Source organism: Oncorhynchus kisutch, linkage group LG13, assembly GCF_002021735.2.
Source record: "Oncorhynchus kisutch isolate 150728-3 linkage group LG13, Okis_V2, whole genome shotgun sequence".
Taxonomy (NCBI): Eukaryota; Metazoa; Chordata; class Actinopteri; order Salmoniformes; family Salmonidae; genus Oncorhynchus; species Oncorhynchus kisutch.
This window is the reverse complement of record NC_034186.2, coordinates 45789347-45804680: the sequence shown is the minus strand read 5'-3', so window position 1 is coordinate 45804680 and position 15334 is coordinate 45789347. Positions and strand designations below refer to the sequence as shown.

The following is a 15334-nucleotide window of genomic DNA, read 5'->3' as shown; positions in this document are numbered from 1 at the left end:
TTTAAACATTAGCCTCCTCTTTGGGATTCGGGTTGTGTTGTTGCCAGAGGAGGACCGAGGGGGGGGGGGGCAAGTAATAGCTGTAGTTATACCTCCACTGTGCTCAATCGCACCATTAGAGCAAAGTCAAACCGTAGCGGCCTGCAGGGAAGGGGAGTGGTGCGCGAGATGAGCAAGGACGGACAGCTGGTGGAAGAGAGAGGGATAAGAGCGAGTTTCCAAACATGAGAAAGGAAAGGAACACCACAGCAGCTAGTAATCATTGCAACTCTTGTTTAATTCCTATGAAATAAAGCCTCTTTAACAGTTAAATGAAATGGCTAGTATGACATTGACAGATGTGATTCACATACACAAGGCTTGCACTATGTACAATGTGACTAAGGGTATGAGAAACATGCTTCCTCAGTTGGTCCAGGATACCTTACAGTACCCAATATAAAGAGTCAACACACCATTTGAAAATTCATCATTTCTTCACCGGAGTAGAAATTGAATTTATGGTTCTAAAATCTCAAAAAATAAGGATCACAATTTGATAATCAAACCATTTTCTCCGTCACCTCGTGAGGTTAGTTAATATATATTCACAAAATAAACATAGAAAGAATAGTCATACAGACAGACAAAATTGAATAGTAACATTGATTTGACATTTTACGAAGAATGCTACAAAACAAGCCCAGAAGTAGAAGTTCTGGAGTTGGAAAACGTTGAGCCGTTTGTATACGGCCATTTGTGTACGACCATTTTGGGGTTTAGTCGACGCAAGGTCACATTCGCAACTACTGCGACACATCTTCGCAAAATTCAATGGTTCTGCAGACAAGTTTACGGTAAAGTGCAACTACCATGGTTGCATTGAACATGTTTTTCTTTGTACAAATATTTTACATCAATATGTGACTAAGACATTTAAATACTTGTGAAACCCCCGTAATACACCCCCACCCTTTTCCCCAGGACCTCTCGCAAGAAAAAACAAAAATACATTATTGAAACTGTACACAAATATTCTGTCCATTTGATTTTCCGTTTCCTTGTTAGCGGTTGGTATGGCTTCTTTAAAAAAAAAAAGACTTGTAGCTGGTTTTATAGAACAACTCAGAAAGCTGATGCACGTAGACTGCTGACGTCACGTGCCCATTTGAAGGGTTTCTCCTTTCTGTAAAAGTGTGAGAAATGGGTAAATAAATGGATGCAGAGAGGTACGGCGTTGATGCTCGCGAGAGTCTATTCATGTCTATACATTGTGTCTTGCACAATGGAAAAGATACAGAGGTGCGGAAGAAGCCTCCCTCTCCCGCTGCAGTTCCAGGAGCTGCCCATCACCACAGTGAGAAAATTCAAATGAAGAGACATGCAACCGAGGAGGGCTTCCTCTGCCGCCCTGTTTTCAACTCCTGTGTAGCGGATGCTACTGTCCATTAGCTAGCCTCCGTTAGCTTCGTCAACCGCTAGCTTCCGTTAGCATAGATTAAGTTATCTTTCATAGCATTAGCTGAGCTCCTGTGAGCCTAGCTAGCACTGCGGAGTGGTATGTCTCATTAAAACAGGGGGCCGGGGCCCTTTTCCTGAGGGGGGAAATGTGCATTGAGCAGAGTCTCCATGTATGACACGTAGCTGGAGCTAGGCGTGTAGACTTCGCCCTGGTGCTGGGAGGGCATGTCTGGGGACAGGGCCAGCAGGGGGGCGGCTGGGAGATGGTCAGCGAGACAGGGGTCAGGGAGAGCGGGCATTGGGTTAAGGGTGGGCTCGGGGATGGGTATTGCCAGAGCCTGTGTGAGGGTAGGGGCACTGATGTCAGTGTTGGGGGGAGCAGGCGAATGGCTGGGGGTGGTGGGTGTAATACTGTGAGGTGCTGGGGCTGTAGCAGGGAGGTGGCGTCCGAGGTGCTGCTGCGTTGAGTCCATGAGGGCTTGAGGTGGGGGGTGAGGAGCGGGGAGGCGAGGCCGCTTGGCTGCCTGTGGTTCATCTCCTGACATAACACCTTCCTGGGTTGGTATTGCCTGGAGAGGTAAGATACAGCTTATGATTAAAACAGTGGCATGAAATAGACACAATCCCTTCTTCCATACCTTTGCCCCTACACCATACAAACCACTACAACCTTTTCAACCAAACTGTAAGCATGTATGTTTCCCATCAAGTAAAGTACACAACATGACCAAAAGTATGTGGACACCTGCTCGTCAAACATCTAATTCCAAAACCATGGGCATTAGTTTGGAGTTGGTACCCCCTTCGTCGGGCACTGATGTTGGGCGATTAGGCCTGGCTTGCAGTCGGCGTTCCAATTAGTCCCAAAGGTGTTCGATGGGGTTGAGGTCAGGGCTCTGTGCAGGCCAGGTTCTTCCACACCGATCTCGACAAACCATTTCTGTATGGACCTCGCTTTGTGCACGGAGGCATTGTCATGTTGAAATAGGAAAGGGCCTTCCCCAAACTGTTGCCACAAAGTTGGAAGTACAATGTTGAAATAGGAAAGGGCCTTCCCCAAACTGTTGCCACAAAGTTGGAACTACAATGTAATTGTATACTGTAGCATTAAGATTTCCTTTCACTAGAACTATGGGGCCTAACCCGAACCATGAAAACAGCCCCAGACCATTATTCCTCCTCCACCAAACTTTACAGTTGGCACTATACATTGGGGCAGGTAGCATTCTCCTGGCATCCGCCAAACACAAATTAGTCTGTCGGACTGCCAGATGGTGAAGCGTGATACATCACTCCAGAGAACGCGTGTCCACTGCTCCAGAGTCAAATGGTGGCAAGCTTTACACCACTCCAGCTGACGCTTGACATTGCGCATGGTGATCTTAGGCTTATGTGCGGCTAGCCGGCCATGGAAACCCATTTCATGAAGCTCCCGACAAACAGTTCTTGTGCAGTTTGGAACTCGGTAGTGAGTGTTGCAACCGAGGACAGACAATTTTATACACTACACGCTTCAGCACCCGGGCAGTCCCATTCTGTGAGCTTGTGTGGCTTTGTGGCTGAGCCGTTGTTGCTCCTAGACGTTTCCACTTCACAATAACATCACTTACAGTTGACCAGGGAGCTCCAGTAGGGCAGAAAACTGACAAACTTAATTGTTGGAAAGGTGGCATCCTATGATGGTGCCATGTTGAAAGTCACTGAGCTCTTCAGTAAGGCCATTCCACTGCCAATGTTGACCTAAGGAGATTGCATGGCGGTGTGCTCGATTTGTATTCATGTGTCAGCAACTGGTGTGGCTGAAACAGCCGAATCCACTCATTTGAAGGGGTGTCCACATACTTTTGTATATAAACAGTATGTACAACTCCCCGCCTTATCCATTTGGACAGTGAAGCTGACATTTTATATTTTAGCATTGTACCCTAGGACTTTGGATATGAGATCAAATAATTCATATGAGGCGATTGCACAGAATGTCACCCTTTACTTGAGGGTATTTTCATACATATCTGTTTCAACATTTAGAAATGAAAGCACTTCTTATATTTAGTCCCCCCGTTTAAAAAAGTCATAAGTATCTGAACATAGTTTATTTACAGTGCATTCGGAAAGTATTCAGACCCCTTGACTTTTTCCACATTTTGATACGTTACAGCTTTATTATAAAATGGATATATATTTTTCCTCGTCAATCTACACACAATGCCCCCATAACGACGAAGTAAAAACTGGTTTTTAGACATTTTTGCAAATCTATGAAAATGCTAAACATACCTTATTTACTTAAGTATTCAGACCCTTTGCTATAAGACTCGAAATTGAAATCAGGTGCATCCTGTTTCCATTGATCATCCTTGAAATATTTCTACAACTTCATTGGTGTCCACCTGTGGTAAATTCAATTGATTGGACATGATTTGGAAAGGCACACACCTGTCTATAAAAGGTCCCACAGTTGACAGTGCATGGGCCCATCCCTATGGTGAAGCATGGTGGAGGCAGCATCATGCTGTGGGGATGTTTTTCAGCGGCAGGGACTGGGAGACTAGTCAGGATTGAGGGAAAGATGAAAGGAGCACGGAGAGATCCTTGACCTCAGACTAGGGCGAAGGTTCACCTTCCAACAGGACAACGACCTTAAGCACACAGCCAAGACCATGCAGGAGTGGCTTCGGGACAAGTCTCTGAATATCCCTTGAGTTGCCCAGCCAGAGCCCGGACTTGAACACAATCGAACATCTCTGGAGAGACCTGAAAATAACTGCAGCGGAGCTCCCCGTCCAACCTAACAGAGCATGAGAGGATCTGCAGAGAATAATTGGAGAATCTCCCCAAATACAGGTGTGTCAAGCTTGCAGCGTCATACCCAAGAAGACTCGAGGCTGCAATCGCTGCCAAAGGTGCTTCAACAAAGTACTGAGTAAAGGATCTGAATAGTTATGTAAATGAGATATACGTTTTTATTTGTTCATTTCCACTCAATTCTAAACACCTGTTTTTGCTATGTAATTATGGGGTATTGTCTGTAGATTGATGAGGGGAAAAAATGATTTAATACATTTCAGAATAAGGGGTCTGAATACTTTCCAGATGCACTGTACATACGGTGGGAAGTACATTTTATAAAAGGGCTCAGCACAGCCCTGACTGAACTGAGCATCATAACGTAATGTGCAATAATATTGTACACGCACCAATTTCCCACTCCTGCCATCCTCTCCCCCAGCCCAGCCCACTCCTGCCATCCTCTCCCCAGCCCAGCCCACTCCTGCCATCCTCTCCCCCAGCCCAGCCCACTCCTGCCATCCTCTCCCCCAGCCCAGCCCACTCCTGCCATCCTCTCCCCCAGCCCAGCCCACTCCTGCCATCCTCTCCCCCAGCCCAGCCCACTCCTGCCATCCTCTCCCCCAGCCCAGCCCACTCCTGCCATCCTCTCCCCAGCCCAGCCCACTCCTGCCATCCTCTCCCCCAGCCCAGCCCACTCCTGCCATCCTCTCCCCAGCCCAGCCCACTCCTGCCATCCTCTCCCCCAGCCCAGCCCACTCCTGCCATCCTCTCCCCCAGCCCAGCCCACTCCTGCCATCCTCTCCCCCAGCCCAGCCCACTCCTGCCATCCTCTCCCCCAGCCCAGCCCACTCCTGCCATCCTCTCCCCAGCCCAGCCCACTCCTGCCATCCTCTCCCCAGCCCAGCCCACTCCTGCCATCCTCTCCCCCAGCCCAGCCCACTCCTGCCATCCTCTCCCCCAGCCCAGCCCACTCCTGCCATCCTCTCCCCCAGCCCAGCCCACTCCTGCCATCCTCTCCCCCAGCCCAGCCCACTCCTGCCATCCTCTCCCCAGCCCAGCCCACTCCTGCCATCCTCTCCCCCAGCCCAGCCCACTCTTGCCATCCTCTCCCCCAAACCATCCCTGCTTCCCTCTCCCCAGCCCATCCCCCTGATTCCCTCTCCCCAGCCCTAGTAGGTGGGTGCCAGGTGATCTCGTACCAGGCGGGCGCAGACCCTTTTGGGCAGGTCCTGCTCCAGCGAGTGGATCTCTGTTTGCTTCAGTAACAACTGTGACTCATCCTGGAACTCCACCTGAATAGTGGAGAAGACGAGAGAGAAAAGAGAGATGGAAATGGAGAAAGAGAGAGGGCAAGAGAGTGAGAGAGAGAAAAGAGAGATGGAAATGGAGAAAGAGAGAGGGCAAGAGAGTGAGAGAGAGAAAAGAGAGATGGAAATGGAGAAAGAGAGAGGGCAAGAGAGTGAGAGAGAGAAAAGAGAGATGGAAATGGAGAAAGAGAGAGGGCAAGAGAGTGAGAGAGAGAAAAGAGAGATGGAAATGGAGAAAGAGAGAGGGCAAGAGAGTGAGAGAGAGAAAAGAGAGATGGAAATGGAGAAAGAGAGAGGGCAAGAGAGTGAGAGAGAGAAAAGAGAGATGGAAATGGAGAAAGAGAGAGGGCAAGAGAGTGAGAGAGAGAAAAGAGAGATGGAAATGGAGAAAGAGAGAGGGCAAGAGAGTGAGAGAGAGAAAAGAGAGATGGAAATGGAGAAAGAGAGAGGGCAAGAGAGTGAGAGAGAGAAAAGAGAGATGGAAATGGAGAAAGAGAGAGGGCAAGAGAGTGAGAGAGAGAAAAGAGAGATGGAAATGGAGAAAGAGAGAGGGCAAGAGAGTGAGAGAGAGAAAAGAGAGATGGAAATGGAGAAAGAGAGAGGGCAAGAGAGTGAGAGAGAGAAAAGAGAGATGGAAATGGAGAAAGAGAGAGGGCAAGAGAGTGAGAGAGAGAAAAGAGAGATGGAAATGGAGAAAGAGAGAGGGCAAGAGAGTGAGAGAGAGAAAAGAGAGATGGAAATGGAGAAAGAGAGAGGGCAAGAGAGTGAGAGAGAGAAAGAGAGATGGAAATGGAGAAAGAGAGAGGGCAAGAGAGTGAGAGAGAGAAAAGAGAGATGGAAATGGAGAAAGAGAGAGGGCAAGAGAGTGAGAGAGAGAAAAGAGAGATGGAAATGGAGAAAGAGAGAGGGCAAGAGAGTGAGAGAGAAAAAAAAGAAGCTTTAATAAAAAGTTGATGAAGTGTCATACTTGGAAAAACTACAAAAACAGACCCTTTGACTTTTGGAGAGTCCCTGGCTCCAAGTTGGATAAGTCAATAGGACAAAATACAGTACCAGAATTGCGTGATTGAAGGTAACAAACACAAACACCAGGGTTTCCATTAGCAGGTAATAGCCGGCTTTTGGGCACCCAAAAAAATGGAAAGCCGATAAATAAAAAACTGCCACCGGCCAATTGTCCGGGAGAAGAAAAAAGTCTGATGGCAAAATACCGTTTTAGCATGTTCATCGACGGAAATACCAGTCAATGTAAATACATTTCGATTGGTCATGCTTATCAGTCCATAGGTCCATTTGCATAATGTAGTGGAATTAAATTGGCGCGGGTGTATTTTCGTTAGTAGTTATGTTTATCACAAGTGCACAGCACATGAGTAGGAAATCTGTCAAGGCAGCGTGAGAGCAACAGCTAGAGCTTCTCAAACAGCTCATTCGTTGCTGCTGGACTAAATGTGCTTTTATAAAGACCAATCATCGGGTAACAAAAATTCAACAAATGCAAACGGAGGTTGATTAAAAATAGCTACAATTATTTAAAAAATGTCAACTGGTAATTGAAGCGTGCTTCCCATTCCCCATTCTATTACATAAGCAATGTTAGGCAGGTTATCAGCTCGTTACCCACCATTTTGGAATGAGCTGGAGAGGGTATGCATTTTGAAAACTCTGGTGTGTGAGTGAGTGAGAGAGAGGCCCTTTGGGGTGGTGACGGCTACTAGACAAGGTCGCGCTCGCCACCCTGACACAGGCACCAGCTGGAGAGTTGATTTTAACAGCTTCTTAGCGCTGGCTCACACAGACATCTCACCGCCAGTAAGACGGGGAGGGAATACACTTTTTGAGAAGTTTTTCTTTCTTTTTTTCTTCTGAAAGTGTTGTGGTTGTTTGTTATGTTGGAAATAACATCTGAAAAAACAGGATTTTGGTCTGCTGTCCAAACAGAAAAATAGACCAGTGAGAATGCAGGCAGGTGTAAACACACATATATACAAGCACAGTGAGACTCCTAGATTAGAGCGCACACACACACACATGCGCAGACAGAGGCATGTCCATGAACTCACATCGACTGCATTCGGAAAGTATTCAGACCCCTGGACTTTTCCCACATTCTGTTACGTTACAGCCTTATTCTAAAATGGATTAAATATATTTTTCAATTGAGTTCAAGTCCGGGCTCTGGCTGGGCGAGTCAAGGACATTCAAGAGGCTTGTCCCGAAGCCACGGCTGTGTGCTTAGGGTTGTTGTCTTGTCGGAAGGTGAACCTTCACCCCAGTCTGAGGTCCTGAGCAGGTTTTCATCAAGGATCTCTCTGTACTTTGCTCCATTTATCTATGCCTCGATCCTGACTAGTCTCCCAGTCGCTGAAAAACATCCCCACAGCATGATGCTGCCGCCACCATGTTTCACCATAGGGTTGGTGCCAGGTTTCCTACAGACGTGACGCTTGGCTTTCAGGCCAAAGCGTTCAATCTTGGTTTCATCAGACCAGAGAATCTTGTTTCTCATGGTCTGAGAATCTTTAGGTGCCTTTTGGCAAAGTCCGAGCGGGCTGTTAAGTGCCTTTTACTGAACAAGTGTGTGCCTTTCCAAATCATGTCCAATCAATTGAATTTAACACAGGTGGACTCCAATCAAGTTGTAGAAACATCTCAAGGATGTTCAATGGAAACAGGATGCACCTGAGCTCAATTTCAAGTCTCATAGCAAAGGGTCTGAATACTTATGTAAATAAGGTATTTCTGTTTTTTTTATTATAAATTTGCAAAAATGCCAGAAAAACCTGTCTCCAAGTGTCATTATGGGGTATTGTGTGTAGATTGCTGAGTAAAAAATTGTATTTGAACCATTTTAGAATAAGGCTGTAACGTAACAAAATGTGGGAAGAGTCAAGGGGTCTGAATACTTTCCGAAGACACTGTACATACAGACAGACTCACACACTGATAAAAGGGATTGGTCTGTGTGATCCTAAACCAGAAAAAGTGTGTGTGGCATTTGTCTTGTCATATCACACATCGCCCATGCCGAGTATGTGTGAGCTCTGAGCGCTGAAAGTGTGTGTGAGCGCACAGAAGTGCTCACGAGGCTAAGACCAGGCCGACTTGCTTCGAGATTAATATAACAGGCTCTTTCTCTCGCCGTGTGTGTGTGTGTACGCACCACATGTCTTCTGAGGAGTTGTGTTTCTCCGGTACAAATTCCAGGAACACCCACCTCTCCTCTAAGCGGTATACCTCGTAAGCACTCTGCGCTTCGCACCACTAAATTCCCCACGTGCTGGCCGCAAATGCTAAATCTCTCGACTTTTACGTTTCAATGCCCGCTGTATCAAGATCCTCCGCCATAACCTACAAGGGCGGCCATCTTTTTTTCGCACGCAGATAAATAGCGTGCTGGAGAGTAAGAGTCCTGTAGGTTGTAAGTTGTGTCGTAAAGAGGCTTGAGCTCTAGAACCGACCTCGTGCAGTGATAGGGAATCAATGTAAATGCCTTTCATAAAGCCTACTAAAAGAGTTTACAACAGGTTTGAGGGGAAATATATTATTCTTGACCTGCCACGCATCCTAGTGGTAGAACGATAATATACAGTAGCTCCATTTAGCCCTAGGCTATGCTAATGTGGACTTTATGACTCAAGTGACGCTTTTTAAGACGTCAGATGTTTACAAACTTCAAAAGTGGTCGGGATAGGATTTTAAGCCATATACCCCTCGGATCCACATGGCGGTACAAAGGGGTGTACAGGCTTCTGTACTAGACTAGCTCGAACATCCCGATTCCAACTAATCAACTTGACATTAGTGCTGGGCTCGAATCAAAAAACTGCACCGAAGCCTATAGTCGCTCTCCGGGTAAAATGGTTGGTGACCGGCCACGGGGCTCGTGGGCTGATGAGGGGGAGGGAATAAAGGAAAGTATGGGAGGCCACCGCTACTCACCTGGTAGTGCTTGTGGACGTGGTCCCTGACGTAGGAGGCGTTGAGCGCCTTGCCCTCCGCGGTGTGGACCAACATCAGCTCGCCCATCTCTGGCGGGCCGTTACGAAGACAGTCATGACTCTGGAAGAGGGAGACATTGGGGGGGTGAGGGTATGAGAGGAGGGAACAAGACAAGAACAGGTTAGGATTTGATGCATCCAACATATCCATTCGATATGCCGCTCTATGAAACACGGCTTGGAGAGCTCATTTTCTCTCCTGTTGTTATGTTCGTCGACTAGGTCAACACTTCACCATGTAATGGTCACCTCACTGTTTTAAACCTTAACGATTAACATTGACGGGGCTGTAGTGGAGCGGGTCGAGTGTTTCAAGCTCCTTGGTGTCCACACCACCAACAAACTATCATGGTCTAAACACACCAAGCCAGTCGTGAAGAGGACACAACGCAACCTTTTCCCCCTCAGGAGACTGAAAAGATTTGGCATGGGTCCCCACATCCTCAAAAAGTTCTACAGCTGCACCATCGAGAGCATTCTGACCGGTTGCATCACCGCCTGGTATGGCAACTGCTCGGCATCTGACCGTAAGGCACTACAGATGGTAGTGCGAACGGCCCAGTACATCACCGGGGCAAGCTTCTTGCCATCCAGTACCTATTTAATAGGTGGTGTCAGAGGAAAGCCCATACAAGTGTTAGAGACTCCAGTCACCCAAGTAATAGACTGTTCTCTGCTACAGCACGTCAAGCGGTACCAGAGCGTCAAGTCTAGGACCAAAAGGCTCCTTAATAACTTCTACCCCCAAGCCATAAGACTGCTGAACAACTAATCAAATGGCCACCAGATTATTTACATTGACCCCCCCCATTTGTTTTGTACACTGCTGCTACTCACTGTTTATTACCTATACATAGTCCCCTCACCCCTACCTACATGTACAAATTACCTCAACTAACCTGTACCCCTGCACACGGACTCTGTACCGGTGCCCCCTGTATATAGCCTCGTTATTGTTATTCTTATTGTGTTACTTTTTATTATTAATTCTACTTTAGTCTACTTGGTAAATATTTTCTTAACTCTTCTTGAACTGCACTATTGGTTAAGGGCCTGTAAGTAAGCATTTCACGGTAAGGTTGTATTCGGCGCATGTGACAAATAAACTTTGCTTTGATTAAGACACCGAGCGGTGTAGAGTGGAACTCACCACAATGTTCTCTGGGAATAAGTTGTCGCAGTAGGAGCCGTCATCATAGTTGACCTCGTAGAAGGTGTGCGACGCCATGCCGATGATGGTGCAGGGGTAGAACCAGCCGTCGCTGTTCCGACCAATCACCTTCTGGCCCAGAGAGAACTCCCCCCTTGGCCCCGCCCTCGCCTTGACAGACAGACAGACAGAGGGAGGGTGTTTGAGTATTTGACATGGAGGGAAATATCATGTACTTGATTAAAATCTATCTATTGCCATTTTATTTATATGTTGTTAGAGCAGTGGATCACAGACAGTGCACAGCCTTCATATTCTATGATAATTTCAGTTGGCAGGAAACCCATAAGCGGGACATATGAGATTTAATCTGAAAAACGTATAGTGTAGCAGTGAAGCTAACACTTAGCCTGACACATTCATAACATAAAGCTAAGTAGAAGCTGTTCGTTTTACAAATGTCTATTTCACACAGCGTAACACAGCTCGCACCTTGTGATTGGTCTTCTTGTGCTTGTGGCACGTGACGGACACCACGTAGGGCCAATCGGCGGGCTTCATGAGCACGCCGGCGATGTGAGCGCAGGTGACATGAAAGGAGGTGGAGCAGCTGTCGTGGGAACACTGGATACACGCGCCGCACATCTGCTTGGTGTTTTTATGGCAGTACACACACTTCTGCAACAACAGATAAGGGAATAGGCGTGTTAAGAGTCAAAACATCGTACTGACAGTGTCTAAAGTCTGTCTAAAAAAATAAACACTTTTCTACACTATTGTCAGAGCATTTAGTATTTCAGGAGTATGTTTCAATATCGACAAGAGCAAGAGACTTGGCTGAAAATAAATGCTTAACTTTGATGGAGTTTACTTTGATACGGAAGCAACACAGTTTACCTGTTGTGTCCGAAGTTGACATTAAAAAACAAAAACATCCAAATATTGTTCGAGCAAAAACGATATTTCAGGGGTACAGTTTTAGTCAAAACATGGTGTAAAAGCAAGTGAACAATGAATAAATGCTCATCGTAAGTTCGGCGAAACAGTATTTCACTCTAAAGTTTTACAAGTGAAACTTTTGTTCTTTGTAAATGTCATGAAAAGGTGAGAAACACTCATTCAAATGCAGTTACAAAGGTGGTGCGCTCTGTTGCGCACAGCAGGAGTTTAAACGAGGCAACATTTTAAGTTGGCTCTTCAAACTAAATATTATCCTTCATCTGTTATTTTCCTGTCCATCCTTTCTTCTCTCTGCCTCCTTGATCCTCTCGTACGTGGCATTCCCCCACCTCGCATCGGTCGCTCATCTCTTTCAGTCTTTCTCCCATCTCTCCTTCACCCTCAAGACCTGTTTTCTAACTCGCCTCCCTCTCTCACCATCCGCCTTTTTCCTTCCTACCACTCTTTCAACCTATTCCGATCCCATCTCCACACTCTCCTTCTCTCCATTCCTTTCTTCTTCTCTCCCATCTCTCCCCCCTCACTTTCTTAACCCCTCTCCCTGCCTGCCCCCCCCCCCTCGCCTCGCTCGCTCCCCATCCCTCTTCTGTCTCCTTCTCTCTCGCTGACAGATTGCATATAGCCCGCCGTGACCCGCAGGAGATCGATGGAAAATAAAAAATATTTATTAAAATGTCAATACTTCATTTTAGACCCCGTGGGCCAGCGGTGGAAATGCACAACAGCTCTCGATAGGGCCTCGGCTAGGAGATATTTCACCGGCCTCGCAGTCGCCTGATTTAATATTCCACTGGGCAGAATCATGAGACAGGCTTCACAAACGGAACGAACCACAGGAGGAGATTTATGGACGTCAACAAACATTTATTTATTTGTTTGTTTGTTTAGCTTGCCCCTTTTTTTGCTTTGGTCTTTGCCGGCTGAGGTAGAACCAATGCATCAAATTTCCTCATAGAAATACAGTTGAAGTCGGAAGTTTACAGCCAAATACATTTAAACTCAGTTTTTCACAATTCCTGACATTTAACCCTAGTAACAATTCCCTGTCTTAGGTCAGTTTGGATCACCACTTTATTTTATTAAGAATGTGAAATGTCAGAATAATAGTAGAGAGAATGACTTATTTCAGCTTTTATTTCTTTCATCACATTCCCAGTGGGTCAGAAGTTTACATATATTCAATTGGTATTTGGTAGCATTGCCTTTAAAATTGTTTAACTTGGGTCAGATGTTTCGGGTAGCCTTCCACAAGCTTCTCACAATAAGTTTGGTGAATTTTGGCCCATTCCTCCTGACAGAGCTGGTGTAACAGAGTCAGGTTTGTAGGCCTCCTTGCTCGCACACGCTTTTTCAGTTTTGCCCACAAATGTTCTATAGGATTGAGGTCAGGGCTTTGTGATGGCCACTCCAATACTTTGTTGTACTTAAGCCATTTTGCCACAACTTTGGAAGTATGCTTGGGGTCATTGTCCATTTGGAAGACCCATTTGCGACCAAGCTCCAACTTCCTGACTGATGTCTTGAGATTTTGCTTCAATATATCCACATAATTGTCCTTCTCATGATGCCATCTATTTTGTAAAGTGCACCAGTCACTCCTGCAGCAAAGCACCCCTACAACATGATGCTGCCACTCCCGTGCTTCACGGGTGAGATGGTGTTCTTCGGCTTGCAAGCCTCCCCCTTTTTTCTCCAAACATAACGATGGTCATTATGGCCAAACAGTTCTATTTCTGTTTCATCAGACCAGAGGACATTTCTCCAAAAAGTATGATCTTTGTCCCCATGTGAGTTGCAAACTGTAGTCTGGCTGAGCGGCCAGACTACAGTTTCCTTACTGAGCGGCCTTTCAGGTTATGTTGATATAGGACTCGTTTTACTGTGGATATAGATACTTTTGTACCCGTTTCCTCCAGCATCTTCACAAGGTTCTTTGCTGCTGTTCTGGGATTGATTGCCACTTTGCGCACCAAAGTACGTTCATCTCTAGGAGACAGAACACGTCTCCTTCCTGAGCGGTATGACGGCTGCGTGGTCCCATGGTGTTTATACTTGCGTACTATTGTTTGTACAGATGAACGTGGTATCTTCAGGCGTTTGGAAATTGCTCCCAAGGATGAACCAGACTTGTCTACAATTTTTTTTCGGAGGTCTTGGCTGATTTCTTTTGATTTTCCCATGATGTCAAGCAAAGAGGCACTGAGTTTGAAGGTAGGCCTTGAAATACATCCACAGGTACACCTCCAATTGATTCAAATGTTGTCAATTAGCCTATCAGAAGCTTCTAAAGCCATATAACATAATTTTCTGGAATTTTCCAAGCTGTTTAAAGGCACAGTCAACATAGTGTTGACATAGTGTTGACTTGATTGCCTTGCCCTCCGCAAGACCGAATACAAACAGTGCAGCTATTCCCTCCGCAAGGCTATCAAACAAGCTAAACGTCAGTATAGAGACCAAGTAGAATCTCAATTCAACGACACAAGAGGTATGTGGCAGGGTCTACAGTCAATCACGGATTACAAAAAGAAAACCAGCCCCGTCACGGAACAGGATGTCTTGCTCCCAGGCAGACTAAATAACTTTTTTGCCCGCTTTGAGGACAATACAGTGCCACTGACACGTCCCGCAACCAAAACATGCAGCCTCTCCTTCACTGCAGCCGAGGTGAGTAAAACATTTAAACGTGTTAACCCTCGCAAGGCTGCAGGCCCAGACGGCATCCCCAGCCGCGCCCTCAGAGCATGCGCAGACCAGCTGGCCGGTGTGTTTACGGACATATTCAATCAATCCCTATCCCAGTCTGCTGTTCCCACATGCTTCAAGAGGGCCACCATTGTTCCTGTTCCCAAGAAAGGTAACTGAGCTAAACGACTACCGCCTCGTAGCACTCACTTCCATCATCATGAAGTGCTTTGAGAGACTAGTCAAGGACCATATCACCTCCACCCTACCTGACACCCTAGACCACTCCAATTTGCTTACCGCCCAAATAGGTCCACAGACGATGCAATCTCAACCACACTGCACACTGCCCTAACCCATCTGGACAAGAGGAATACCTATGTGAGAATGCTGTTCATCGACTACAGCTCGGCATTTAACACCATAGTACCCCCCCAAGCTCGTCATCAAGCTCGAGACCCTGGGTCTCGACCCCGCCCTGTGCAACTGGGTACTGGACTTCCTGACGGGCCGCCCTCAGGTGGTGAGGGTAGGCAACAACATCTCCACCCCGCTGAACCTCAACACTGGGGCCCCACAAGGGTGCGTTCTGAGCCCTCTCCTGTACTCCCTGTTCACCCACGACTGCGTGGCCACGCACGCCTCCAACTCAATCATCAAGTTTGCGGCTGACACAACAGTGGTAGGCTTGATTACCAACAACGACGAGACGGCCTACAGGGAGGAGGTGAGGGCCCTCGGAGTGTGGTGTCAGGAAAATAACCTCACACTCAATGTCAACAAAACTAAGGAGATGATTGTGGACTTCAGGAAACAGCAAAGGGAAGACCCCCCTATCCACATCGATGGAACAGTAGTGGAGAGGGTAGCAAGTTTTAAGTTCCTCAGCATACACATCACAGACAAACTGAATTGGTCCACCCACACAGACAGCATCGTGAAGAAGGCGCAGCAGCGCCTCTTCAACCTCAGGAGGCTGTAGAAATTCGTCTTGTCACCAA

General features: G+C 46.8%; 1 protein-coding gene across 1 annotated transcript in view; it reads right to left on the bottom strand.

Moving 5' to 3' along the window:
* Positions 1 to 253: 253 nt before the first annotated feature.
* Positions 254 to 15334, bottom strand: part of LOC109902269 (lysine-specific demethylase 4B) — a 98829-nt gene continuing 83748 nt past the window's right edge. The window contains 5 exon segments of the mRNA XM_031786392.1: positions 254 to 2009; positions 5430 to 5522; positions 9480 to 9599; positions 10689 to 10859; positions 11181 to 11366. Coding sequence (XP_031642252.1) covers positions 1548 to 2009; positions 5430 to 5522; positions 9480 to 9599; positions 10689 to 10859; positions 11181 to 11366 — 1032 coding nt within the window. The 3' untranslated portion in view covers positions 254 to 1547.